Source organism: Crocodylus siamensis, chromosome 3 (genome assembly GCF_052110815.1).
Source record: "Crocodylus siamensis isolate JL-2025a chromosome 3, ASM5211081v1, whole genome shotgun sequence".
NCBI classification, from domain to species: Eukaryota; Metazoa; Chordata; order Crocodylia; family Crocodylidae; genus Crocodylus; species Crocodylus siamensis.
In genome coordinates, this window is record NC_143397.1 from 16,736,388 (window position 1) to 16,763,956 (window position 27,569).

The window sequence follows — 27,569 nt, forward strand, 5'->3', positions numbered from 1 at the left end:
TGTCTAGCTGGCAACCAGTATCAAGTGGAGTGTTCCAGAGGTTTGTCCTGGAGACAATTTTGTTCAATATCTTCATCAATTGCCTGGAAGATGGTATAGGGTGCACCCTTACCAAGTTTGTAGATTATATCGAGTTTGGAGGAGTAGTAGATGTACTGGAGGGTAGAGCTAGGATTCAGAGAGATCTAGACAAATTGAAGGATTGGACCAAAAGCAATCTCATAAGATTCAATAAAAATAAATGCAAAGTCCTACACTTAGGATGGAACAATCCCATGCACTGGTAGCACAGGCTTGAGGCTGGCTGCCTAAGCAGCAGCTCTGCAAAAAAGGACCTGGAGGTTACAGTGGACAATAGTCTGAATATGACCCAATGGTGGTACTGTGTTCAGTTTCGGGCCCCACACTACAGAAAGGATATAGACAAATTAGAGAGTCCGGCAGAGAGCAAAATGGTAAGGAGGCTGGACATGTGACTTCTGATGAGAGGCTGAGGGAGCTGGGCTTATTTAATCGGGAGAAGAGCAGACTGGGGGCAGGGGGGGTTGTTAACATCCTTTAACGACCAAAAGGATGCTTACTAAAAAGATAGAGCTAGACTCTTCTCAGTGGTGCCAGATGACAGAACAAGGAGCAATGGTCTCAAGTTGCAGCAAGGGAAGTTTAGGTTATATATTAGGAAAAAGTTTTTCACTAGGAAAGTAGTAAAGCACTGGAACATGCTATCCAGAAAGGGTATGGAATCTCCATCCGTGGAGGTTTTTAAGACCAAGCTTAACAAAGCCTTGGCTGAGGAAATATAATTGGAGATAGTCTAGCTTTGAGCACGGTATTGGACTAGATGTCCTCCTGAGGTCCCTTTCAACCCTAATTTTCTATGATTCTGTGACAGCATACAATACCTACACAGTGGTAACAATAACATATGTGGAGCGATCATAGAAGTAGGGTCGGAAGGGACCTTGTAGATCTTCAAGTCCGACCCCCATAAATGGATACAAGATAATAGTAGCTTTCCAAGGAGACCATACATGTGATTTCAATACAGTAAAACACAAGAAAGCATTAATGACGTGAACTGCCAAAACATAACCAGGTTTGTGGCACCATTACAATTCTGGCTGCAGGAAAAGGAAGCATCCCTTACTGCCCTTATGTGTTGGAGATAAACAGAGCATGATATTTGTAAAAGCACCTAAGTCATTGAGAATTCAAAATCCAACTTCCAAAGGCACCCGAATCACTTCTAAGCCAAAATCCTCTGAACGAGGCGATCTTTGGCTCCTACACTTCACTTTGAATTTTCTTCTCTGAATAGATGAGATTCATAGGAATAGCAGTGTTGCAAGGCAATAAAAGGGTTCTTATAGAGTTATAACTAAAGCCAAACCTGCTTTTACTGCATGCCATGCTCTTATGCACCAAGGCCAGGTCCAGACATTGCACTTTTTTCTGGTATAAGTGTTTGGAAACTGGTCTAAACCTGTAACGTAACAGAAATTCAGCTCACCACAAAGACCGATTTTAAAACAGTAAGAAACAGTCTAAGATGGGCAGCCTGTATGCACACCCCCCACACTTCTCCCCCCCCCCCACCAAAGGGTGAATATGTGCACTGTTTGCTACCCATCTAAATTATGCCACTGATAAAAAATAGCATAACTTAGATCAGTTCTGCCTCCAGCTTTTTGAATGTTTGTATCTAGCCCAAGTGGTTGAGAGAGACTTTTCGTTGTACACTCAAAGTACGTATGAGAGAAAAGTGTTATGTACTGATACATTCAAGTGACCTTGCACAGGTATAATAATTTTTCTTTAGGATTTAATTTGGAATAAATGAAGACACAGTCTGCACATCTACAGGAGATGGTAACTGTGCAGTAGCCTAATAACACTGTGCAGTAGTGTGCCAGGCAAACCCTGTGCTAATGCACTACTGCACAGTAATATTAGGCTGCTGCACAGGTAGCATCTGTAAAAACCCATGCACCATCACTACTGTGCAGTAGCACCAATTACTGCACATTGATTTAGTGCTTGGTTATGCTAGTACTAAACTTTATGTGCTGCAACTACGGTGTATTAATGAACATGTAGATGCACCCAGTAAGTAATAACCAGGTTTATATCTGAAAAACAAATATGCAGTTTGTCATCCCATATTTTCTTTGGCTATGAACAAGTTGAGTTTTTTTAAGTCAACAGAAATTATTACCAGCAGAAATAAGATTTGTTCCAAGTTGGTGATCAAATGGCCAACTGATTCTTGGGTTTGCAGTACAGAAAAATTCAACCATGGATTACAAAGTGTGATAGCAGGGGGGACATACAGCTCTATGAAATAACACTTCCCATTATCTTAGGTGAATGTCAGTACTGTTTTTGTCTTGCAAACATACCAGAGGGTGGTAGTGGATGGGTTCTTCTCGACCTGGAAGGACGTGGGCAGTGGGGTTCCGCAGGGCTCGGTCCTCGGGCCCGCACTGTTCAACATCTTCATCAGTGACTTGGATGACGGGGTAGAAAGCACCCTGTTCAAGTTTGCTGATGACACTAAGATGTGGGGGGATGTGAGTGCACTAGAAGGGTGCAATAGGCTACAAGCTGACCTTGACAGGTTGCAACGGTGGGCGGATGAGAATAGGATGGGGTTTAACACTGATAAGTGCAAGGTGTTGCACATGGGGAGGAAGAACCGGCACCACACTTACAGGTTGGGGAACTCCCCTCTTGCCAGCACGGAGACGGAAAAGGATCTTGGAGTCGTCATTGACTCCACGATGAACATGGGCCGGGAGTGTGGGGAGGCAGTCAGGAAGGCCAACCGTACCCTGTCATGCATCCACAGATGCATCTCGAGCAGGTCCAGGGAGGTGATCCTCCCCCTCTATGCGGCACTGGTCAGGCCGCAGCTGGAGTACTGCGTCCAGTTCTGGGCGCCACACTTCAAGAGGGATGTGGACAATATGGAAAGAGTTCAGAGGAGGGCCACTCGTATGATCAGGGGTCAGCAGGGCAGGCCTTATGAGGAGAGGCTACAGGACCTGAACCTGTTTAGCCTCCACAAGAGAAGGTTAAGGGGGGACCTTGTGGCCTGCTACAAACTGGTCAGGGGGGATCAGCAGGTATTGGGGGAGTCCCTGTTCCCCCGTGCACTGCCAGGAGTGACCAGGAATAACGGTCACAAGCTGGCGGAGGGTAAGTTTAGATTAGATATTAGGAGGCGCTACTTCACAGTCAGGGCGGCTAGGGCCTGGAACCAGCTTCCAGGGGAAGTGGTGCAGGCTCCTAGCCTGGGGATTTTTAAAAGGAAGTTAGATGAGCACCTTGCCGGGGTCATCTGACCCCGGTGCTCTTTCCTGCCAAGGCAGGGGGTCGGACTAGATGATCTACCTAGGTCCCTTCCGACTCTAGCTACTATGAAACTATAAGATGTCATATGTATTACGTAAAGGTAGGATTTGCATGCAGTAGTATTCTTTCAGGAAAGCCCATGAGTTAAATTTAGAGATACAGTTTAAAACTTTTCTACCTATAATATTTTCAGTGGTGTTCTAAATACCTTACCCAGACATCATCTAGCTGAACAGACAATGGGCCAGAAGGAACATACCATTTACACCTGCCGGAGATCCAGCCTAGCGAGCATAAGTGGCAGGATTTAAAAAAGATGCTTTCCTCAGGTGGGTTTAGCAGTAGAAGAACGGGTGGAAGAGTCAAGACTGATAACTGAGGCATACAACTGAAACCCCCCAAGGAAATGGCAGCCTCCAGTATCTTGCATCCCAGTATTGCGAGTATGCAGTGAGGAGTCCAAACCAATTCTTGTGAGTTCAAAGGACTTTGTCTTCTCTGAGCAAGGAATTGATGCTTTTTCTTGAGAGCACACCTGCTATTTTACACCTCAGTGCATTTAATCTCATAAACAAACAGAGCACTAATTGTTTCAGCTTTCAGGGAAATAGGGTTTGTAAGGCAGCCTAGTCATGCCTGGAATTTAACTTTCTGTAATTCAACCTTTGCCACATTTGGATTACAGCAAGCACCTTGCTGTTTCGCTATTTGAAGCATAAACCTTCCTGTACTCAATTTTGTTTAACTGCAAAACTATAAACTGTCTCATTGTTCTGCTTACTGCTTCTTCCCAGCCGGTATGAAAATGACTGCAAGTACATCTGTTGCTTGATGTCAGCCTAGAGACAACTTCAGCATCCCGTACGCTGACAGCAGCAGGCAGCTAGATTGTTTCTTTACCTTTTGCTGAAGCTTCTCTGAGCTCCAGACTTTTCTATAGAAACTGCGAGCATACCAAAAGTTAACCCCTCCCTCCCCCCACAATAAACCTAGCAGTTCGGAAATATTTCAAAGAGCTGCTTTCTAAACAAATGACACTGCGGAGTGAAATACGCTGCTTCTGTTTATATAGTGAACAGGGAGAGTAGGCCAAGCAGAAATAAAAAGCAATGTGTTCATCAGAGTAACGTCTCCTCATCTCCCATTTTTCCCACTTCCGTGTATAAGGAAGGAAAACACCCATATACCCATATTTGCACTGAGCAGACACAACCAGCCAGCGTTAGGCCTTCATATATTCTGGGGAACTTTCTGTCTGTCTGTGGTACTGAATGAGTCGGATCTCAAGATCTCCATGAGTAGGTGAGATCCTTGGCCTCAGCTTCTGCCTCAGATGCGAGCAATCTGTATGAGCCTGCCAAGCTTTGTTGAGACATCCTTCTTACTGCAGCGCTTACAACCTTTCGGTATCTCTAAAGAAGTGCAATGGTAAACAGCATACGTAATAGCTAATGCCAGCAATGAAAATCTCTGTGAACAAAGCAAAGCAGAGAATGTCAGATCGCGGACGCCTTATATTTTCTTTTCCCTTCTATACAGCATATCTGTGAAATGTCTCTTATTGTGTTGTAGCTTGTTCTGGCAGCTGGGCTGCCTACAGACAGTAATAGTGTGCCCCAGGAAAAATGGCTTTTGTTATAACAGGACGATCATGTTAAAGCTTTTTCATTGGCTTTAATCCAGGCACAATACCAAAAGAGTAGGACTGGCTCATACCTCTTAAATATGGCTCCAAGAGGGAAGAACAATTACTTATGACGTGTCTTCTTCTGAAGAAAAAAGCATGTTTCACAGCCAGTTTCCCCAGTAAAATCAGTTTGGGGCTAAAAAATCAGTGCTAGAACAAATATACAGCTGGTCATGAATCACATGACTAGTCCCTCAGGGAGAGGGACACATGTCAGAGTGAATTCACCACTTCTTTTAAGCTTTCCTTAAGAAGTATTCATGTAATAGAAAGTGAACAGTAGGCAGGAAGAGAAAATACTGGTGTGAAAACAGCTTGGCAAAAGCATTCTGAGCCCCCTGAAGTTTGGAGATACGGGAGTTGCAATGGTTAAAATGGGAAATGACAGGGAAACAGCCAGGAACCTACAGCATCTTTACAGATGGAGTGATGTCATTCCCACTGAAGTAATACTCAAAGTTAAAACCAGCAATGACACACCTCAGAGAAAAATAATTGAAACAAATGAAGAGCAATGAGTACTCATCTTAGCACTCCTACCCGGGGTGGAAAACAAAGGGAGGATCTAAAACCTCCCTCTGCTGTAGGAAGGAATATTAGAAAGACATATCTCAAACTAAGAGAAGATTCTTCAGTACATTTGAATGTGTAATGTGTAAAATAAAAATCTGCACCAGGGTCATATAAGAGCTATCCTGTTGAGAAAGACCTGAGGGTTACAGTGTACCATAAGCAGGGTGCTGTTGTTGCAAAAAAAAAAATCCAAAGAGTGCTGGGTTGTGTTAAGAGGAGCATTACTTGCAAATCAAGGGGAGTGATTTTTTTGCTCTATTCAGCTCTGGTAAGGACTAACTTGGAGGACTGTGTCCAGTTTTGGGCCCTATACTTCAATAAATATACGGACAGATTGATAAGATTCCAGCAAAGAGTGACAAAAATTATTAGAGGCCTGGAAAACACTGTTTATATGGAAAGGCTGATAGAACTAAGGTTATTTAGTCTAAAGAATAGAAGACCAAGAGGGTATCTGATAATAGCCTTCAGATACCTGAAGGGGAATGATAAAGAAGCTGCAGGCAAACTTTGTACTGTGGCTATAGGAGACAAGACTAGGAGCAATGGCCTCAGGCTGCCGCAGAGGAAATTTAAGTTGGAGACTGGAAAGAACTTTCTGACTGAGGGGCGCTAAACATTGAAAAGGTACCGAAAGAAACGGAGGAATGTCAGTCACTGGACATTTTCCAGAGTGGGTTAAACAGAACTGAGATAGTTTAGTCAGGAGATCCTGCTTTCAGGAGGGGCTAGACTAGATAACCTCATGATTATGACTGTGGAAAGTTTCAGTCCCTGGTTCGATTTGGCAGAGATTTGGCCCGACTTGGTGGCCAAAGCTCTGAATCCGAATTGAATCAGAGGACCCTTTAATCTCTTCAAATTGAATCAGAACCTTCCAAATCGATTCAGAGAGATTCGGAAAGATTTGGAGATTCAGATATAGACATAGCTATAAATGCTTTTTCTACATACCTCTAAGTAGCAGAGGCTCATGAGTGCTGTGATACTGGGGTGAATGGAGCATCCCACAGGAGCATGGGCGGCTCCCCAGCACCAGAACCACTTCCAGTCCACTTCCGGGTCCACTGGGGAGCATACAGCTTCCCCCCGCATCCCCCTGGCTTGGTGACTGATGTGTCCTGGGTGGGTGGGGTCACCCAGGGTCCTCCCACAGGTGATCACTGAGCTAGGAAGGTATGAGGTGGAGGGGTCCCTGGCGTGTGCCCCAACAGACCCAGATGTGGACCAGAAGTACCTCCAGTCCACTTCCAGGTTCACCACCGAGCATGTGGAGGGCCCCCTTGCACTCCTGTAGGATGCTCCATGCACCCCAGCATCGCAGGAATCATGAGCTGTGCTGGTACTTCGAGGTATGTAGAAAAAACTTTTAAAGCTGTGTCTATGTCTGAATCGCTGATTTTCTGAATTGGCATCAAATCTTCAGATTTGGATTTGGCTGAATCAAATCAGGGACAGTGATCCAAATCAACTAATCAAATCATTGTCCCTGATTGGGGCTGAATCCAAATCTGACTCCAAATCAAATAAGGCCTGCTTCACACACCCCTACTCATGATGTCCCTTCCAACCTTACCTTCCTATGACTCTTAAAGAAGTTGAGAAAATCATCCATAGAGAATTCAACTCAAGTAAAGGGTGACTAACATAAGATCTACATTTCTTACATCCTTATTTTGAAACTTAAACATATTACAGTGGTACACATGTTTCTTAACTGACATCTGCAAAATGATAAATTTCACTCCACAGAAGAATGTTGTCAGTACTTAAAGGAGGTGCAGAATAGCAACAAAGGTCAAAGTTATTGAGGCAGGAAGTACCATAATTGTACATATGGTTCTGTGGATAGATCTGGAGTACAAGGTTTGGAATTGCAAAGCAGATGCTTTTGTCTATAGATTAGATGACATATGAAGGGAGGCAGAGAACAGCAAGAACTAAGTACTTTGGCTGCAAATAGCATGGATTGCTTTTCAGAAGGAAGAATGTGCTAAACCTACAGTAGAGGCATCAGTCAAGTTTTCATGGTATAAGACATCGGTGGTTTTGCATAAGCAGTATTTTTCCTCAGCATTTTTCTCCTGGTGCAGTATCTTGAAGAATTTATCTTGCAGCTTCCTAAAAACACGGATTTCCAAGTTTGTCAAAATATTGAACAGTTCTGTTTGTTTGTTTGCCTGCCTTAAAAGAGGAATATAATTAAATTACCATAAATCCAATCTTAGCTATTTATGGAACATAGTTTTGTTGAAATATTATGGTCCAAGCTTGTTAAGTGTTATTTAATTTCCTGCCCTGTTTTCAGTCTAATTACCACTAATCAAAAGTTAGTCCATTTGAAGGCATTATCTTTCATGCATAAAACTAGATAATTTTGCTTCCTTAGGAAGGTTATGATTTTCAAAAATATTATAAGCTTCGCTCTTATGAGGGAGGATGGTCTGGAGGAGAATCAGAAGATTCAGCACAGGATGCAGTCCATAAGTGCCTCTTTTGGGAAGAGGCTTCATTGTGTTTTTCTTCATTGCAATTTCTGCAAAGACGTCTAGTTCATGTTTACAGCACGCTCACCATTCCCATTCTTCTCTATGGATGTGAAATATGGGTGACCCACCATCATCATCTCAAGAGCCTGGAGAGGTGTCATCAATGATGCCTCCAGAAAATACTTCACATCAAATGGGAAGACCACTGCACAAATGCCAGCATCCTTGCTGAAGCCAGTATTACCAGTATTGAGTCAGCGTACCTCAACCTTCTATTTCACTGGACTGGACATGGTGTGTTAACCCAACTCTTCACTCCCAAAACAAGTGCTCTAGTCCATGGGCGACGGGTGCCACCTTAGTCAGGGGGTGCATGTGCCCCCCCAGCGACTAATCAGCAACCAGAGGAGGGGGGGTCCCCCCATGGCCTAAGCAGTGAGCACAGCCAGTCGGGGGTTGGGGGGACCAGCACTCTCAGGGGGTGCTGTGCACCTCCTATGCATCACCGCTACTCTACTCCCAGCTTCTTAGCATCCTGAGATCTCTTGATGGTGGAACAAAATGCTATAAGGACATATTGAAGGCATATGTCAGGGAAGTGGATGCCAATATCAGGAAGTGGGAGAAGCTGGATGCTAACTGGCTCCAAAGGCACTACAACCTCAACCACGCAGAAGAGTGTTTGAAGTAAAGCATCTTGCCCCCAAAACAGAGAACACAAGAAGGAAAAGGAGAGGAATCATAGCCTATGGCCTACTCTCTTCTGTGGACAGACTTGCATTTTCTGTGGATAGATCTGGAGTACAAGGTTTGGACACTTAAGTCACCTCAAGACCCATCACTGAGCTGTGGTGGAGGTCATCTTCAAATCAAGGGGTTGTTGACAATGAAAATAAGGCAGTCTAGGACCCTGAGCATACCATTGGAATAACAGAGACTTGGTGGGAGCTCACATAACTGGAGCACTGTCTTGAATGAGTACAAACTGCTTGGGAAGGACAGGCAGGAGAGGAGAGGAGGAGGAGTTACACTTTATGTAAAAAAGCTATATGATTGCTCAGAGCTCCAGTGTGAAGCTGGAGGTAGGCACGTTGAGAGTCTCTGGCTTAGGGTCAGAGGAGAAAGCAACAAGGGTGATGTCATGGTGGGGGTCTGCTATTGACAACCTGAGCAGGAGGAGGTGGTGGATGAAGCTTTCTTCAAGCAGCTAGTGGAAGTTTCCTGATCCTGGTTCTCATGGGGGACTTCAGTCACCCTGACATCTGGGGGGGGCAATACAGCAGTGTTCAGGCAATCCAGGAAGTTTTTGGAGAGTACTAGGGACAACTTCCTGGTGCAAGTGCTGGAGCAGCCAACTAGGGGCTGTGCTCTCTGTGACCTGTTGCTCACAAACAGGGAAGAATTGGTGGGGAATGATACAGTGGATGGCAACTTGGGCAGCAACAACCATGAAATGATTAAGTTCAGGATCTTGAGGAAAGGAAGGATGGAGAGCAGCAGAGTAAGGACCCTGGGCTTCAGAAAAGCAAACTTTGACTTACTCAGGGAACCCCTGGGAAGCCAGACTGAGGGGGAGAGGAGTCCAGGAGAGCTGGCTGTACATCAAAGAAACCTTACTGAGAGTGGAGAAACAAACCATCCCAATGTGCAGGAAAACTAGCAAGTGTGTCAGAAAACCAGTTTGGCTTAGCAGGGAACTCTTCAATAAACTACATCACAAAAAGGAAGCCGATTAAAAGTGGAAACTTGGACAGATAACTAGGGAAGAATATAAGAACATTGTTCGGGCATGGCGGGATGAAGTCAGGAAGGCTGAAGTGCAATTGGAGTTGCAGCTAGCAAGGGACGTGAAGGGTAACAAGAAGAGCTTCTACAAGCATGTCGGTAGCAAGAGGAGAATCTGGGAAAGTGCGGGTTTCTTACTGAATGGGGGAGGCAACCTTCTGACAGAGAAGGCAGAAAAGGATGAAGTGCTCAATGCCTTTTTCCATCTCAGTCTTCACAGCCAAGGTCATCTTCTAGACTACTACGCTAGGTAGCAGTTTGAGAAGGAGGTGAGCAACCAACAGTGGTGAAAGAACAGGTTAGGGGCTATTTAGAAAATCTGGATATATACAAGTCCATGGTGCAGGATAGCATGCACCTGAGGGAGTTGGCTGATGCAATTAAAGAGCCACTGGCCATCATCTTTGAAAACTCATGGTGATCAGGAGAGGTCCCAGATGATTGGAAAAGGCCAAACATAGAGCCCATATTGAAGCAAGGGGAAAAGGAGCATCCAGGGAACTACAGACCAGTCAGCCTAACCTCAGTCCCTGGAAAAAAACAAGGACCAGATCCTCAAAGAATCCATTTCTAAGCACTTAGAGGAAAACAAGATGATTAGGAACAGTCAGCATGGATTCACCAGGGGCAAGTCATGCCTGACCAACCTGATTGCTTTCTGTGATGACTGACCCTGTGTATGTAGGGAAACTGGTAGATGTGGCATACCTTGATTTTAGCAAGACTTTTGATACTGTCTCCAACAATGTTCTCCCAGACAAGCTAAGAAAGTATGGGCTGGATGAATGGACTGTAAGGTGGATAAAAAACTGGGTCAAGCATTGGGGTCAGAGGGAAGTAATCAATGGCTCAATGTCTAGTTGGAAGCTGGTATGAAGTGGATTACCCTAGGGGTTGGTCCTAGAACCAGTTTTGTTCAAGGTTTTCATCAACAACCTGGAAGATGGCATAGAGTGCACCCTTAGAAATTTCACAGATGACACCAAGCTGGGGGTGGTAGATACGCTGGAGTAGATATGCTGGAGTGTAGGGCTAGGATTCAGAGGGACCTAGACAAATTGGAGGGTCTAGAAAAAATATCAAGAAGTTCAACAAGGACAAGTGCAAAATCCTGCACTTAGGATGGAACAATCCCATGCACTGGTACAGGCTGGGGGTTGATTGGGCGTGACAGTGGGCAATACGCTGAATATGAGCTGGCAGTGTTCTCTTGTTGGCCAAGGGAGAAGAATAAGTGTGTGGAGAATCCTGAATTTAACTCATAGAAAATTAGGGTTGGAAGAGACCTCAGGAGGTCATCTAGTCCGAACCCCTGCTCAAAGCCATCCCCAACTATATCATCCCAGCCAAGGCTTTGTCCAGCTTGGTCTTAAAAACCTGCAAGGATGGAGATACCACAACATTTCTGGATAGCCTGTTTCAGTGCTGTACTACCTTCCCAGTGGGAAAGTTTTTCTACTAACTAACCCAGGGGTAAGCAAAATATGGCCCATGGGCTAGATGCAGCCCATCAGGCCATTCTATCCAGCCTGTGGGGCCCCTAAAAAATTTAGAAAATTAATATTTAGTTGCCTCTGGCTGCCTGTCAATGGCTTTCCAAAACTCAGTAAGTGGTCCTCCACCCAAAATAATTGCCTGCCCCTGAACTAACCTAAACTGCTTTGCTGCATCTTAAGACTGACTCTTTTTTCTTTCATCTGCCACCACTGAGAACAGTATAGCTCCACCATCTTTGTAAGCACCCTTTTGGTACTTGAAGGCTGTTATTAAATCTCCTCCCATCCCCATCAGTCTTCTCTTCTTTAGACTAAATAAGCCCAGTTCTCTCAGCCTCTCCTCAGAAGTCATGTACCCCTCCAATGAACTCTCTCTAATTGTCTACATCCTTTCTGTAGTGGTGGGGTGGGGAGAGAGCAAAACTAGACACAGGACTCCAGATGTTGCCTCACCCATGCTGAATAGAGGGAAAGAATCACTGCCCTTGACCCCTACTGGCAACACATCTACCAGTGCAGCCCAATATGCTGTTAGCCTTCGTGGCAACAAGGGCATGCTGCTGGCGTATATTCAGCTTATTGTCCACTGTAAAGCCCATGTCCTTTTCTGTAGAGCTGCTGCTTAATCAGTCAGTCCCCAACCTGCACCAGTGCATGGGATTGATCTGTCCTAAGTGCAGGACTTTGCACTTGTCCTATTGAACCTCATGAGATTTCTTTTGGTCCAATCCTCCAATTTATCTAGATCTCTCTGAAACCTAGCTCCACCCTCCAGGTAATCTACTACTCCCCTCAGCTTGGTGTCATGTGCAAACTTGCTGAGGGTTCACTCCATCCTTTCTTCCAGGTGGTTGATGAAATTATTGAACAAAACTGGCCTCAGGGCCAACCCCTGAGACACTCCACTTGATACCAGCTGCCAGCTAGATATTAAGCCATTAATTACTACCCTTTGAGCCTGATGATCCAGCCAGTTTCCTATCCACCTTACAGTTCATTCATCCAACCAACCCATACTTCTTTAGTTTGCTTGCAAGAATGTTGTGGGAGGCAATATCAAAAGCCTTGCTAAAGTCAAGGTACACCACATCCACTGCTTTCACTACCTCCACAGAGCTAGTCATCTCATCATAGAAGGCAATCAGGTTGTCAGACATGACTTGCCCTTGGTGAATCCACTGACTGTTCCTAATCACCTTCTTTTCCGCTACATGCTTAGAAATGGATTTCCATCATCTTTCCAGGGACTGAAGTGAGGCTAACCAGTCCATATTTTCCCAGATTCTCCTTCTTCCCTTTCTTAAAGACGGGTGCTGTATTTGCCACTTTCCTAACATTTGAGACCTTTCCCAATCACTCTGAGTTTTCAAAGTTAATGGCCAGCAGCTCTGCAGTCACATCAGCCACCTCCCTTGGCATCCTTGGATGGAGTGCATCCAGCTCCATGGATTTCTACAAATCTAGCTTTTCTAAATATTTCCTAACCTATATTTTCAGTGCTGTCTGCTGCTCACCTCCTCCCCAAACTGTGATGCCAGGTGTAGTAGTCTGTTAGATGATCTTGCCTATGAAGACGGAGGTAAAAAAGGACATTGAGTGCTTCAGCCTTTTCCACATTATCTATCAAGTTATTGAAACCGATTCCAATGTCATGTATAGCGTTCTAAAACGTCAACTTCTTGGATCTGAATTTGTCCACAAATGAAATTTCAGGTTTTGTTCTGAATGATAAAAAACAGATATGAGGACACTGCTTCTGTAGGAATTAAAAAAAAAAAACAACTAAAAAAATATGAGGAAACCCAGACCAAACAAACCCAGTTTTTCAAAATTGGCATTTTTCTGACAAGGACTGACAACTTTCTGTCTGGTTCTCACCTCGTTTGGCATGTTGTCTAAATTAACTTCAGTGTGGCTTGCTTTGGAGTGCTTCAGCTCTGTGTGGAAGTGTAGCCTGCCCTATCCCCTTTTCAGTCTCTTCAGAATATCTGTGAAGGCGTGCAGAAGTCATACTTTCCGATCGGGAGGCTGAAGAGCAGGAATCCTTGCACGCTTTTCAGCCTCCGGTCTGCAGAGGTTCCTGAGAACAGCCATGCGCACAAGTGGGCATTCATTGGCTTTGGACACTGCTTTCTTTCTCCTCCTCTGAAGAAGAGCAGCTGTACAATGGTCTTCCTCCAGAACAGAAAGAATAGGAGCAGAGGCCCATCATTTCTTACAACCCCTAGCAGTTTGGGTTGTGTTTGCTTGGTTAAAAGTGTAGGGTGTGGACAACCTTTTTCCTCCTGCAATAAGGTACTCTTCTTGGCAAGTGGTCTTAGGGACACCCAAATCAGTAGGTCTTGGCTTTAACGTCCCATGGAGATGCATAAGGTGTTTTCTACCTTTCCGAATGATGGTTGCAGGCTGTCTGCACATTTATAGTCACTCTGCCTATCATTGTATTGGTCACCCCGCATCAAGTTTACAAGCTTTATTTGCAGTGATCACAGCTAGAGCTTTACTCTTATTTACAAGGCTCTGAGGCATGGATTTGTACTCCCTGGATCTTTCTCTGGCTCTGCAGTATGTATTGCTTGATCTCTGGCACCCTTGTTTTCCCTCTACTCAGGCCACTCTATTTGCCTACAGGAAAGTTGACTAGGGGGGATTCAGTGAAGAGGTACACATAAATCCAATAGCCATGTTATATGTGCTTTGCTCAGTTATTCAGCTCATGGTTTCATGAGGATGGTGCAGCTTTGAAGTGTATTTTTAAAAAAATCAATTCATATGTCAAATGCAATGCCTTGAAAAGGCTTAGCTCCAATGCACAGAGTTTTAAAGCACATTTTTTATTGCTCAGCACTTCCTGCTGGTGCTAGATGTTTAGCCAAATTTGTCTCCCAACTAGACAACTAAGCTAAAGAACAGATTAAAAATATTCAGGTCCCAGCCTCTCCCATTAAGACACCCAGTGTGCTGGACTCTACTGACAAGCTCAGGTCATGATATATTTAAAGGTTGCAGTGCAGTGCCAGGAATAAATGCTACTACAGAGGGTAATTTTGGTAAATAGAATTAGAGTGCATCCTACATTTATCACAATTTCATCTGTTATTACAGCTAAGCATCATGCAACCTTGCTTTCCTAGGATCAAATCAGAGTAGCTGTGCAATTACACTGATTGAAAAGATGATTACATTGAAGTCACCTATGATGATAATGATCTTACATTTATCTAGTGCCTTTCATCACAAAACACTTTACAAATTGAGAGGCAAAGTTGTATGCAGGAATCACTTCATACATTACAGACAGCTACATCTGGTGTGAAACGGGGCAACTATTTAACATTGCACTGTTACAATAAACAATGGCGTTTGGTAAGAAATAAAGAAAACACCTACCTGGAACTGATAATGGGTGTGCGGTAGCTAGACAAGACAGCCATCGCCTGAACTGGAATTTAGCTAGGATGTTTTATGCTAACTCTTGACATGTGCTACTTTTCTAAAATGGCTCATAGACTCTTGTTTAACCAAGAGTGATCATCCACTCCCTTTTACGTCTCATCGGAAAGGTGGTAGTGCAGGTCTCCATGGCTCAGTGATAAGACACTGATTTATTACAGACTCAGAGGAAAGAGTACTATCTACTTAATCACTGTGCTCTATTGGGAGTCATACTGCAGGCTTCTGCAGGCATCACTGTGTTAGCTGGGAGTGTGAAAGGGTGTAACCGGCACAGTCAGGCCAGTCAAAAGCTGCTGGCAGGGACAGACTTAATATCAGACACCTGTACTTTAAGTAATATAGCTTGTTTTGCTTGCGTGCACTCTGCCAGTAAAAAGCAGTCATAGTAGGATGATTTTGCTGGTATATCATACCAGCATCGTTAGCACAGATGTAGCCTGAGATTTAGGAGCAGGTTCAGTCCTGAACCAGAGATTTACTACTCCTGATTTAGGATCCTGGATAATAGGAACAGCAAAGCAGACTTCTACCATGCTTCCTACTGGCCTCATTCCCAGGGGCTGAGAAAGCAGAGGTACAGGTTTAGGTGGCACAAATGCATCAGCGAGGGAGCTGTAACCACCACTGAGAAATTGATGCTAAGGTAGTTTATTTGATGCTAAGGTTGCTTATCACAGAGGCAAATCAGTTAGGGCAGAAGATGAATAGCTCAGACACCCACTCCCCCGGCCTCCCACTAAATAAAAGAAATCAGGTTCTTTGGAACAATAAACACTTGGAATAAGTTTGACTTGAATTTTCAATGTAAAGTTAATTTCATGAACATCTGGGGATGGAATGAATTAGATTTACATTCTGCATGGTATCTTGTGGAAAAAAAACCTGTCTCACAATTTTTTCTTACTCTGAATTCTTCTACATACTCTGGTCCCACATGCCTAAATCCAGCTGTTTGAATTGCTTGGATATAAAGCCTGATTTGGAACAATACTAAGTAGCTACCCCCCCAAAAAGTCAATGCATTAAAAGAAAAAAAAAAAACAGAAAATAAAACAAAACTGGAACTACTGGTATATAGGGGCTTTTCCTCCCTGACAAGACCGTATTCTGTGGCAAGTAACAGAAGGAATACTAGACATGAAAGCACTAGGTGAGCTCTGCTGTCCCCTTGTTGAATAATAATGATGATTTACCTATGCTCAAAATGTCAAATAGGAGCCATCACTGAATATAAGCTGCTAAAATGTAAGGAAGACCAGTATTATGTCTGTTAGCTAAGGTATGACCTACCTATGCCACCAGATCTGTCAGTTTTAAAGGAAGAATATTTTAACTGATCCTACTGCCTCACCCTATTTTCTCAGTTTAATGAGCACTACTGAAAGCAAAGAAAAAAGAAAAGGTACTTAAAAAATAGAAATTCAACTTTTAAATAGTCTACTTTTGTGAAAGATTTCTCCCATGCATGTATGGAACTACCTTTCCCCCCTTGTCTAACGGCTTAAATGTTGTCAAATAGACGTTGTTTCAAGCAGCAAATCTGATTTTGCTCAGTTTTTCTGTCATTCTGTTCCTGATGCATGCTTTTCTGTTCACAGGTCGTCATGGAGATGGAGCCTATTGGCCAGTTGACACAAACTTGATTGATAGAAGTAGCCTGAATGGTAAATATAAACTAAACTAGACTCCATCCTACTTTATTTCAGAATTAAGTCCCGTTCCAGTGGTAACTTCTTTTCATTCTTAATTTTCTCTCTTTCCATCTTACTTTCTCTTCTCTTTTTTCCCCTATTCCCGAGGCTGTCCAGCATACATATTGGTGCCATTTTCAAAAATTCCCCTCACTTGGCTGACTCTGGCAATGAAACATTAGCTCGAATAGAAAATGACCTGGTTATTGACATGCCATTTTTGAAGTTTAGTTGTGATATAAAAATATCTGCTACTAACCATCCATCCTTTCTGTATCTGTCTACACATTGTATCCTCCCTACAACAGACGATGTCACATCTTCAGTCTCTGTTAGTTTTACTCTACAAAGTCAGAGAAAGTGAGCTAATTTACACCAGCTAAGGAGCTAACATCATAAAATCCTTAATCATGATGTTATTGGTTATAAGATTTTATGTATTGAGCAAGCAGTGAGAATTAAAAGTATGCCAGGGCCAGCATTTTCAAATATGGAGTCGCTTAGGAACTTTCAAAGGTACAGAAGTTAGACAGCCAAGTTTCGTTGACATTCAGGACCTATGCTACTATGTCACCTCCGTGTTTTTTGAAACCACAGTTTTGCTGGGTTGCAATGACACTTAAAATACTGTAGTTTGGAAGTAATATAATATTCTTAGCATGTGTTCAAGGAAATTTAAAAAAGGCTTGCCCTCCAAGCCATCTAGAAAAACACCCAGCATGGTTATGACAAACTTTAGAGCTGTGCAAAATTTCGCTGAGTGTTTTGTTTCACAGCTGTCTCCATGGGTTTCAAGCTCGAAACACTGAAATCAAAATGAAACAAAAAGCATCAAAAGAGCTGCAAAATGAAATGAGGGCACTCGAAACATTTTGAAAGCTTCAAAATGCTTTAAGTTTCAAAGCAGCCTGGTGGTGGGAGGAAGAGGAGAGCCGGGGCTGCACTCTAAGTAGCTCCACAGCCCCAGGTGGCTCAGCCTGGCAAGGAGCGCAGCCCTGGCTCTGCTGGCCTCCTGACACCAGGCTGTGCTCCATGGGGCTGGCAGAACCTATCGGAGTGTAGTGCCGGCTTGGTCCACCTCCCGCCACCGGGCTGTGCTCCGATCAGCTCCGCCAACCCCATGGAGGGCAGTCTGGTGCCAGGAGGTGGGCAGAGCTGGCACTGCGCTCCATGGGGATGGCATAGGTGATCACAGAATAACCCAGCAGCAGGAGGTGGGCAGAGCTGGCAATGCTCTCAGTGGAGCTAGTGCAGCCAATCAGAGTGCAGCCCAGTGGCGGGAGGTGGACCGAGCTGGCACTGCACTCCGATAGGCTCCACCAGTCCCACAGAGTGCAGCATCATCTCTGCCTACCTCCTGCTACTAGGCTTGCTCCATGAGGTGGGTGAAGCTGATCAGAGCACAGCCTGGCAGCAAGAGACAGGCAAAGCTGGGATTGTGCTCCACCTCCTGCCACTGGGCTGAGCTCCATGGAGCCTGGTGTTGGGCATGGGCTGTGCCCAGCGCTGGTCCCAGGTGGCATCAGCAGCCTCCTGTCATCTGGTGCAGATCCAGGGGCCTGCACCCCCAAGAGGAGTCCAGCAGAGCTCCGCAGTACTTCTGGGGGTGCAGGACCCCAGATCTGCACCCAGATGACAGTAGGCTGCCAGTGCTGCCTGGCGCCAGTGGCAACATCTATCTTCCCCGGTGCTGGGTGTGGGGTGTTCCCACTGCCTGTCCCAGGTGGCCGTGGCAGCCTCCTGTAATCCAGTGCTGATCCAGTGGCCTGCACCTCTGGGAGAAGTCCAGCACAGCCCCACAGCTCTCCCAGGGGTGTGGACCCTCCCAGGGGTGCAGGCCTCCCAATATGCGTGCTGGATGACAGATGACTGCCACTGCTGGCAAATTTTACTTTCAAGACATTGAGGCACGGTTTCCAAGAAACTTCAGCACCTGTCTCCTTGAAACATGGCTGGCTTCATGCCCTCAGAAGGGACTACCATCCCTGCAATTTGCATCTGAATCAGGCAACAAATGACAATGTTTTAGGCATTTTCACAATTCCCCATTATAGCCTCTCGGTGAAACCTTGAAACGAGACAAAACAAGTCGAAATGACTCAAAACAGTGAAATAGTTCTGATGAAACAAGACAGGACAGTGCTTCAAAATGAAATGAAACAAAGAAACAAAACATTGTCCCTTTGAAATGGCGAAACGTGCATCGAAACGAAACAATGGTGTTTCGCGCAGCCCAAAAACATCTCAAGAAGAAGCCTGCAGTAGTGTTGCAGTCCACTGCTAGCTCATGGTATTTCTGCATGCACTGGTGTGAAGTAGCCTGGGTTAGAAAAGGAAGGTGCCAGGAGATTAAACAGGGAAATGGAATAGATAATTGAGAAAAAATAATTATCCCTTGGCATCTCCTAATCATGACTGAATAGTTATTATATGTATTGTAGATTTTGTAAATGTAAACCACAGGGACAGGAAACTAGACCATATTAAAAAGCAGGTCCTAAAGATAGCCCTCACTCTTTTTTTTTTTAATTTGTCATAAAAAATAAAATCTGTTTGGATGGCCTAAAGCTAACCTAGCCCAATGCAGGAGATAGTCTTTCACATTTTCAATTGAAAATATATGCTAAGCCTAATAGAGCTCTATTGTAAAATTATGCGTGTGTTTTCTTCATAAGAGTAATTTTACTTGGATCTCAGGTCATAGGAATGATGGTAGAAATGAGGAATAAAACATAATAAATAATAACAAGGAAAGTGTTAAAAGCAAAACATAATAAAATGCATTTCAAGATATTTTGTTTCAATTTATAAAGCCCTCTTATGGAAAATTCAATGTTAATTAAACCTGAACTGATTTAGCAGCACATGAGAGACAACCACATGGATTACAAAAGAGATTAACTGAATCTGATTGCTATCAACTGAGTTTTAGATATGCTATCAATAACTTCTCTTTTTCCTGCATAGCTAATAGAGTTTTAGTATTTTCATATTATTGAGTGCAAGAAAAGAACAGAGCACCTGAGGTGTTGCATAAAGCCAGGCTAGAAAATACAAAATTATTACAAGGCACATAACCGATTAAGTCAAACTGATTACTTTCCATAGACAAGATGAGGAGGGAATGCTGAATTTAGTAACCTTCCTCTGCTATATTTTGCCAGTAAACAAATGACTGCTGTTTTGTATTTTAAGCATAACTCCTGCTGTTACAAGGAACTCAATAATGGTGTCTTACATGAAATCAGATCCGTCTAATTAGTGCTCTACTTTGTTTTGTATTCAGCTTTCTTTTTCAAAGCGAGAGATTTAGATCACTTTTACTAACTTTTATGACATTGTCAACAGAAGCTTCACTGCAGGAGACAGAGTTCAGCTATAACCCAGTTGTTCTAAAGCTGTTTCTCAAGACTCAAAAAAAATGCAAGAAACATTTGAAACTCAATGAATAAAGATTTATTTCACTCTTCATTAGCAAACAAAGAAGTTTGGGTGATATAACAATGGCTTGTATAGGTGACCTGGATACCCCTCTGGAAGATGTTCATAAATACATAATAATCAACATTTGCATTGCTGTATGCTGCTTCTGTGAAGCTGAACAGACTTGGAAATACTTTAAGTAAAAGTATTCAGGCTTAGGTTTAATGAAGCAAGTTAATTCATATGCACTGTGTAGACTTAAATCCCTTAGAAACTTGTAGCAAATATGGGTTTTTCTAACTTTTTCCAGGAAGGTAGAATGAAAGCTAATGGCTTTTTAAAGAAAGCTTTGCTAATTTTCTCCAGCAGATGATATATTAAAAGATGAAAGTTACCATAATTTAAAAATCCTACTTTTTTCCCATAGAAAATATCAAATGATAGTTTATGGTCTAAGGAAATGAGGCAGGCACATAAATAGCTACTAGTGCCTGGACATATCCATAACTTGTAGTTGTTGTTCTTATACCATTATTTGAAGTTGGATATATTTGTTCCTATTCTAGGGGAAACTGGTATTATCTTGTCTTGAAAGAAGTTGAGGAACATTTGAAATCCTGGACTTCTTGTAGAAAACAACATAGCGTTGTGATCATAACTTGACCTGTTTATGTCAACCACATACTTTCAAGTATAGTTTTAGGAAAAACAGCTTTTTGCCCAAGTGGAAGACGGTAATATCAAATAAAGTCCCTGAAGTACTGTTGCCCTCACAAAATCCCCATGAAAGAATCAAATAACCATGGAAAGGACCCATGGGGTTAAATGCAGTAAAAATACTAAACAAAAGCAAGAGCTTCCTCTGTATTAATGATACATTTGCCTAAGGCTCACCATATTATCTGCAACCTAAAATTCCATGTCAGAATGTATCAAGACAAATGCTTTTTAATTAAGTGGAACTGTTGACAGGTTTAAACAAATTCAGGTGCTTATTAGAAGGCTAGATCTGAATTGCAGCATGCCATGCGGGGCCATCTACACTGCCATGGTGGCAGCAGAGTAGAGAACTCCTTGCAAAGGTGACAGCATGGCCCAGGGCCAGGACAGAGCCATGATTCACTGCCAGCACACTCCTGCCCAGGGCATGCAGGCTGCAGATTGCACTTTGCCCTGGCTCTGCACCATGCTGGCACCACCAGAAGATCCCAGCCCAGCTCCAGAGCAGCTTCTCACGCTGCCACATACCCTGCCAGTAGGGGCAGCACAAGGGGGGAACTCTAAGCACCCCTCCCAGCAGTGCCACCACTACTGCTCACCCTGCATAAGTGGTGGAAGCTGAACCTGCTCCACTCCCGCCTGCAACAAGCTCCGCCCCCCCAGCCGCCCTTCAGCCCCTCCACCAGGAAGAGGCTGGTGCCGCTGCTGCCTGCCAGTGCTGCTGGGGTAAATCTCCATGGAAACCCTGGCTCCGCACTATCACAGTGCAACTACTGTTGGGATCTCCATGGAAACCAGACCCAGCTACACAGGTAGGGGCTGCTGGGAAACAGAATTCACCGCTGGCTGGATCCAGCCCCTGGGTCGGATTTTGCTCACCCTTGGGCTAGGCAGACTGTGCTCTGCTGGAGCAGACAGCACAGCCCAGGGCTGCAAAGCATCCTGGGGTGCTGAGGGACTGCAAGTTAACTTAATCCAGGAGTGGATCTGAGACAGAAGTTCCATAAAGTGGTTTGATCTAAATCAGTTAAGTCTGATACTACATCCAGCCAGGTTTATCTTAAACCAGTTTTGGCCATTCTGAAAGCAATTTAAATGCACTTAACTTCTGTTCTGTTACAGATTTAAACCAGTTTCTGATCCTTAAACCAGTTTATGTATAACTTCTGTCCCTAGTCAAGTTGTCTGTCATCTGAGACTCTGCAAATGTCAATGTACTGCCAGTGCCCCTGGGAGTTCTCTAGCTTGCATCTAGGGCTATGTAAATTTCACTTCCAGTTTTGTTTCAACACTGTTTTGACCCGTTTTGTGGTCGAAACAGCAATGTCAAAATGGAAAAAATATAGTCAAAACAGCCTCAAAAGAAAATTTTTGCTGTTTTGACGCTGTTTGACACTGCACAAGCACCCATGACACAAGTTTTGCCTGTCAGCAGTTAGAGGTGCAGGGCCCCAGAACCCAGACCCCCCTGAACCCAGACCCCCCTGCTCCTATCTCCTTGATAGCTGGCAGGATTCCTGGCCTCAGCAGGGGCTAGCAGGCCTGCAGCTTTCACCTTGCTGCGCCTTAACACACACAGTGTCACTTGTGTCACGAATTTTGCCTGTCCGCAGCTTGAGGTGCAGTTCCCCTAAACCTCTGCACCTACCTCCTTGAAACATGACAGGCTTTGTGGCTTCCACAGGGGCTAGCATGCCTGCAGTTTTCTCCCCACTGTGGCTTAACACGTACACATGACATGAGTTTTGCTTTCAAAATTTTAGGGTGCAGTTTCCCCAAGCCCCCTACACCTATCTCCTTGGAACGTGTCAGGCTTCATGCTCTCTCAGAAGGGGCTATCATTCCTCCAAATCGAGCTAGAAATGACAAAGTTATAGGGTGTTTTGTCTCTCCTCATTATATCCTATGGGCAAAACATAGACACGGTTTTGCCGTTTCGACCCTGTTTCGACAGAACAAAATGGAACCACTGTTCCAAATCGAAACCAAATTTGAAATGAGGTGCTGTTCTGTCAAAATGTCGAAATGAAATGCTGCCATTTCACACAGCCCTAGTAGGAACCTGTGGACAATTTTGTAACTTAGTCCCAAGTTTGGCAATCGACGTGACTTTGTGCAGAACAGCAAGCTCCTTCAGTGAGGAACTTCTGAATTGCACAAAGAAGGCCTGAGAGATCTTCTAATGGCTTGTATCATAAAACCTCTTTTTTTTCATTTGATGTATAGTGACTGGTTGAAGGGTAGAGTATTAAGACGTCTTTCTGTGGTTCTAAAAGCTTTCATTACAGTTTGCTTTAGACTCATGCTGAAGGCCGTCTACAATAGGCCTGGCTCTTTGTTTGGGCTAGAGACTCAAAGATAACAGGTCATGAATGTTAGCTGCATCACTCTGTGGTGTGCCACATGCTAGTGAAACTTAGTAGTGCAACTGATGGGGAATTAATGGTACAGAAGCCCTAGGTGCCACCTTTCAGAGGAGAGGCATGTGTACAAAAATAGATGCCGTCGTTGTCAGAAGTGGAGCTGCCAGTGCTTCCCCATGAACCAAAGCTGTCCAAGGCATGGAGCTGCCCTTCTATGCTTCTTAAGACTGGTGAGACTTGCTGCCATGATGGATTTTCTAGAATCAGCTGAATCAAGGTTAACAGTGAATACCCAGCAGCATTCTTACGAACCTGGAGTAGAAATTTTTGGTTTCATGGAAAATGTAACCTTTCAGCTTGAGAAGAAAAGGGAGAATTAATGCCTGGAGTAGGGGAGAGGAAGTGCTACTTTTATTTTACAGGTGGTCACTGTACAATGTGTCATGTTCCTCCAAGGTCTTGCACTGAATGTGAAAATTAAAATAAAAACCCACTACTGGATTCCTCTCCTAGCTCATTTAATTGTGGAAGCATGAATCTTACAACTGCTTGTCTTGTTTCATTGCCTGAAAAAGAGCTATGAGAAAAGGTCAGTTTATTTAAACAAATTAATTTGTTAAATGCAGAAATGACACAGGGTAGAGAATCAAAACAGAAAATTGCAAGGAAATTGCATTTATCACTAGTTAAAACTGCAGTCCAGAAAGGTTTGACTTTTTTTACTTTCTCATTCAGTTCTAATAAAGGCAAAACTACTTCACAGAGTTGTTTTGTAATTGATAGCTGTGAGTTTTTGAGGGGGTGACGCTGCAGGAAAAGTCTCAGCAAACTCTGTTCCTGAAGTTCTTGACATATTGTAGTACAACTTTTCTTTTATGCATTGTGTTCCATTGAATGAATGGTGATGAATTATTCATTTCTTTCTCCAAACTTACACAGCATTTTGGTTTGGTTTTCCTGAGCTTATGATGTTTATGGAATCTGTTACTAGAAACAAAAATGACTAACTTGCATCCTTGTCCAGTACTTAACCCTCTAACTTATAATCCTGGACCTTTGACCACGATCATTCTACCTTAGTCAGGCAGAATCCCTCTGACTTAAACGGAAGGACTTCCAAGACTGAACCTTAGAAAAGGAGGGTAATTATTTATGTATGTAAATGGACACATTATGCAAGAAGATGTTAAAAACAGATAAAATGTGCATCTTCAGTGCAATGGCAGGTATAAAACCTGCAGAAGGCAAAGTTCCTTGTAAATTGGTTATTTAGAACCTAGTTTTGCAATTGTACTGAAGTTAGGAGCAAATGAGGACACTTAATTTCAGAAGATTAAGTCTTCTATCTGCTATTGTGTTCCAGGAGAAGTATGGTCAGCATATCAATAAATGAAACGTAATGTAATGTGTGCCTGATTATGAACTGAATGGGATACTTGGAGATGAGTTAGGGATTCAGTCTAGCTAATACATGAGATACACTCTTTTGTAAATATCAACAGAAACTACATAAGCCATAAAAAAAAAAATCCATGTTGCCTATTTTTTTTCCATTTTCAGCTTAATAGCAAGAATGAGGGAGGGCCACTGAATCTGAATAGCTGGTTATTAATTCTCAGTAAATACCCTGCACCTCCATTGTTATTGCTAAACTATTTTCCTGTTTGCCGTGCCACCCAAACACAGCAAAAGATAAATTTCAGTGGTTTACGACACCATTCTGAGTCTGCTGTCTGTTTGTCAAGTAGAATTCACACATCCCTGACAGGCTTTAAATTGTATCTGCTTTTATGAGTGGCTTCAAACAGAGGATGGGAGTAGATTGTGATCACACTGTGTCAAGCAGTTTGTCTACCTGCACATCAAATAAGTAGAATATTTCGTATAAACCATGACCTTTCATCATTTGTGTGGCATAAAATATCTTTTTTTTCCCCCTTCCCCTTGTCTCTTTCAACTAAGGACAAAATGTATCCATGTGATCTGGTGAGCAAACAGATATGTCCGTACCCCATTCTTGCAATCGCCATTAACCATGACCATCCATTGGGTTGGTGTGTAAACTCTACTGTCAAATTCTGCTTCTGATCCCTCTCATTGTTTATATTCCTTCAGAACCGCCCATAGGGCAGATGCATCCTCCACACGGCAGTGTGACACCTCAGAAAAACAGCAACCTTCTGGTGATCATTGTAGTCACTGTTGGGGTCATTACAGTGGTGGTGGTGGTGATCGTGGCCGTGATCTGTACCCGCCGTTCTTCAGCGCAGCAAAGAAAGTAAGTGGAAGGGGGGACAAAAAAAAATTACTGCTACTATGATACCCCTTCTGTTGTTTCATCCCAAAGAGAGTATGTGAAAGGATTTAAGATGTACAATCAAAGACGACCCGAGCAAGGTGCCCCTGGAGCCCAAGGCAAATCAGCCTGTGCAGGGCCCCTCCCCCAGATGCAAGGAAGCCGGTGGTGGATTCGGGGGGGGGGGGGGGGTGCCGTGTGTCTGGACGTTCCGGATTCGATAGCGGATTCAGTGGTGGGGGTGGGAGGGGGGGATGCGGTGGCAGCACGGAGTTGCTGTGGCTGCGCCACCCACGTCTGTGGGGCCCCCAAAGTGCGGGGCCTGGGGTGATGGGCCTGATTCGTCTCCCCCCCCAGGAATGGCCCTGTGTACAATCCTGGTCCTCAACACTGAGGGAACGCACAGTCCCAAGGAGAAAAATATATAATCGGATCCAGACATTTTGTGCCACTTGGGGGCTACAGAGGTTCTGAACACTGGACATGGCTGGCCAGCTGAGATTTTCTTTGTCACAAAAGAATTCCCTGATCTAACCCCTTTGCCCCCCTAACTACTGTCAGTGAGTGGCATACGCAATGAGTGAAAGTGTGACAAAGAAGAAATGCCAAGTGGGCATGGGAGAGGAGCCAAGGGTAAGGGGGCTGCATTGGTGGCCCAAGTCAGAACTGTTGAAAAGTAGTTGTAATACTTGACTGAGAATCAGGCAATTGGTCCTTCTTCCGTCCTGGTTCAGGCCCTTTCTCTGGCCTCAAGAAGAGCTCAGCCACAGGACAGAATTGGGGAAAATCTGCCTGTCTGCATACCTGAGAATATCTTCTGTGTATATGATTTCCTGACTTCTCCACATAAAAGGAAGGCATGGAAAAGTAAATGCTTAGCATCTGGGAAATTACTGTTCTGCTCTAGCTTTCAGGTTCTCCAAAGTGACTTCTAGCAAGATGAAGCCCACATGTGTTATACCTGCTAATTCTTATAAGTTAAAAAATAAAAGAAAAAACCACTGGAGAAGCACCCCACTTTTTTCACGTGCTATGAAGGGACAGTTCAGAGCTTAAAATGTTTGCGGTTTGCTTCACAAAAAATTAGAAAAATGAAGGGTACCTCTGATGACCAGAGGAGCGACTCCACTTCACTCAGTGTATCTGCAACTGTTCATTTTTTAAAAACTTAATCAGTGAAGCAATGTCTTGTTGCACTATTCTAAATGATTGGAATTTTGCATCTAAAATTTAGACATAGTTTTAGATGATGTAGCCTGAGGATGATAAATGTTTGGATTATGTGTAAAGCAAATCAATTGCATTGATTTTTGTCGATGTTTGAGGGGAAAAAGAGAGGCGAGCAATGAAAGAATTAATGGTCATGTAGCTGAAATTGGCTTTGAGCTTGTTAAACTCAGAGGTGTGACAGTATAGCTATTAGGAGTCAGATTTTCAAAAATTCCTAAGAACCAGTGCTTGAGGCTAGGTTTTTCAAAATGAGTTTAGGCTCCATTTAGGCACCAAAATAAGTCACCAGATTTTGAGACGAGCTTGACATCTTGAGTGATGAACTGTTTTGAAAATCTGCCTCATTGTAGGTGCTAAATTCCTAAAAGTCTGGCCCTCCTACACCATAAAAATAATGGGATTGTTATTTTTTTTTTAATTCACTTCACTTTGAATCAAGCAGAAGGTTCTCTTGGGAGTGTTGTTGTGTAGGAAAAGGTTAAATGTGGAAATAAAGGTGGTCAGCACCAATCCTTCTTTTATTAAAAGTGGAAAAGAGTCATTCAGGGCCAGAACCTGTTTCCTCTTCATGTGCCCAGCTGTTCCATTCTGTGCATACTCAGAAGGGTACACATAGCTACTTAGGGGGAATATAATCCTCCGGACCCACACATAGCACTGGGAAATCCTGAAACTTTACTTGCAGAAAAAACTGTAACTATTGGATGGTTGATGTTAAAAGAGGAGAAGGTCTCCCACCCCTTTAGCCCAATAGTCTAGTAGTTAAGGCACATGACAGACCCATGTTTTAGTTTCCTGTCACTCAGACAGGGTTTGAATTTGTTTCTCCTGCTGTCCAGTGAAGTTTTCTAGTCACCTGACCCTGGGCTAGACATTGCCCAGAATATCTTCCACCCCCTTGCCCCTGTTTGAGATGGCCGGGAGGAGACCAACAATGAGAAGGATGCTGCCTGGGAAGGGAAGTGTCCCTAGACTCTAGCCTGGGACAGAAACTATCCAAGTGCTA

The 27,569-nt window shown here is 43.7% G+C and overlaps 1 protein-coding gene across 2 annotated transcripts in view; it reads left to right on the forward strand.

Moving 5' to 3' along the window:
- Positions 1-27,569, forward strand: part of DCC (DCC netrin 1 receptor) — a 1,013,322-nt gene that overhangs the window by 910,718 nt on the left and 75,035 nt on the right. For both annotated transcript variants that reach the window (XM_090037801.1, XM_090037802.1), the window contains exons 22-23: positions 16,439-16,504; positions 25,153-25,315. In XM_090037801.1, the coding sequence (XP_089893927.1) occupies positions 16,439-16,504; positions 25,153-25,315 (229 nt within the window). The remainder of the gene's footprint in view (positions 1-16,438; positions 16,505-25,152; positions 25,316-27,569) is intronic.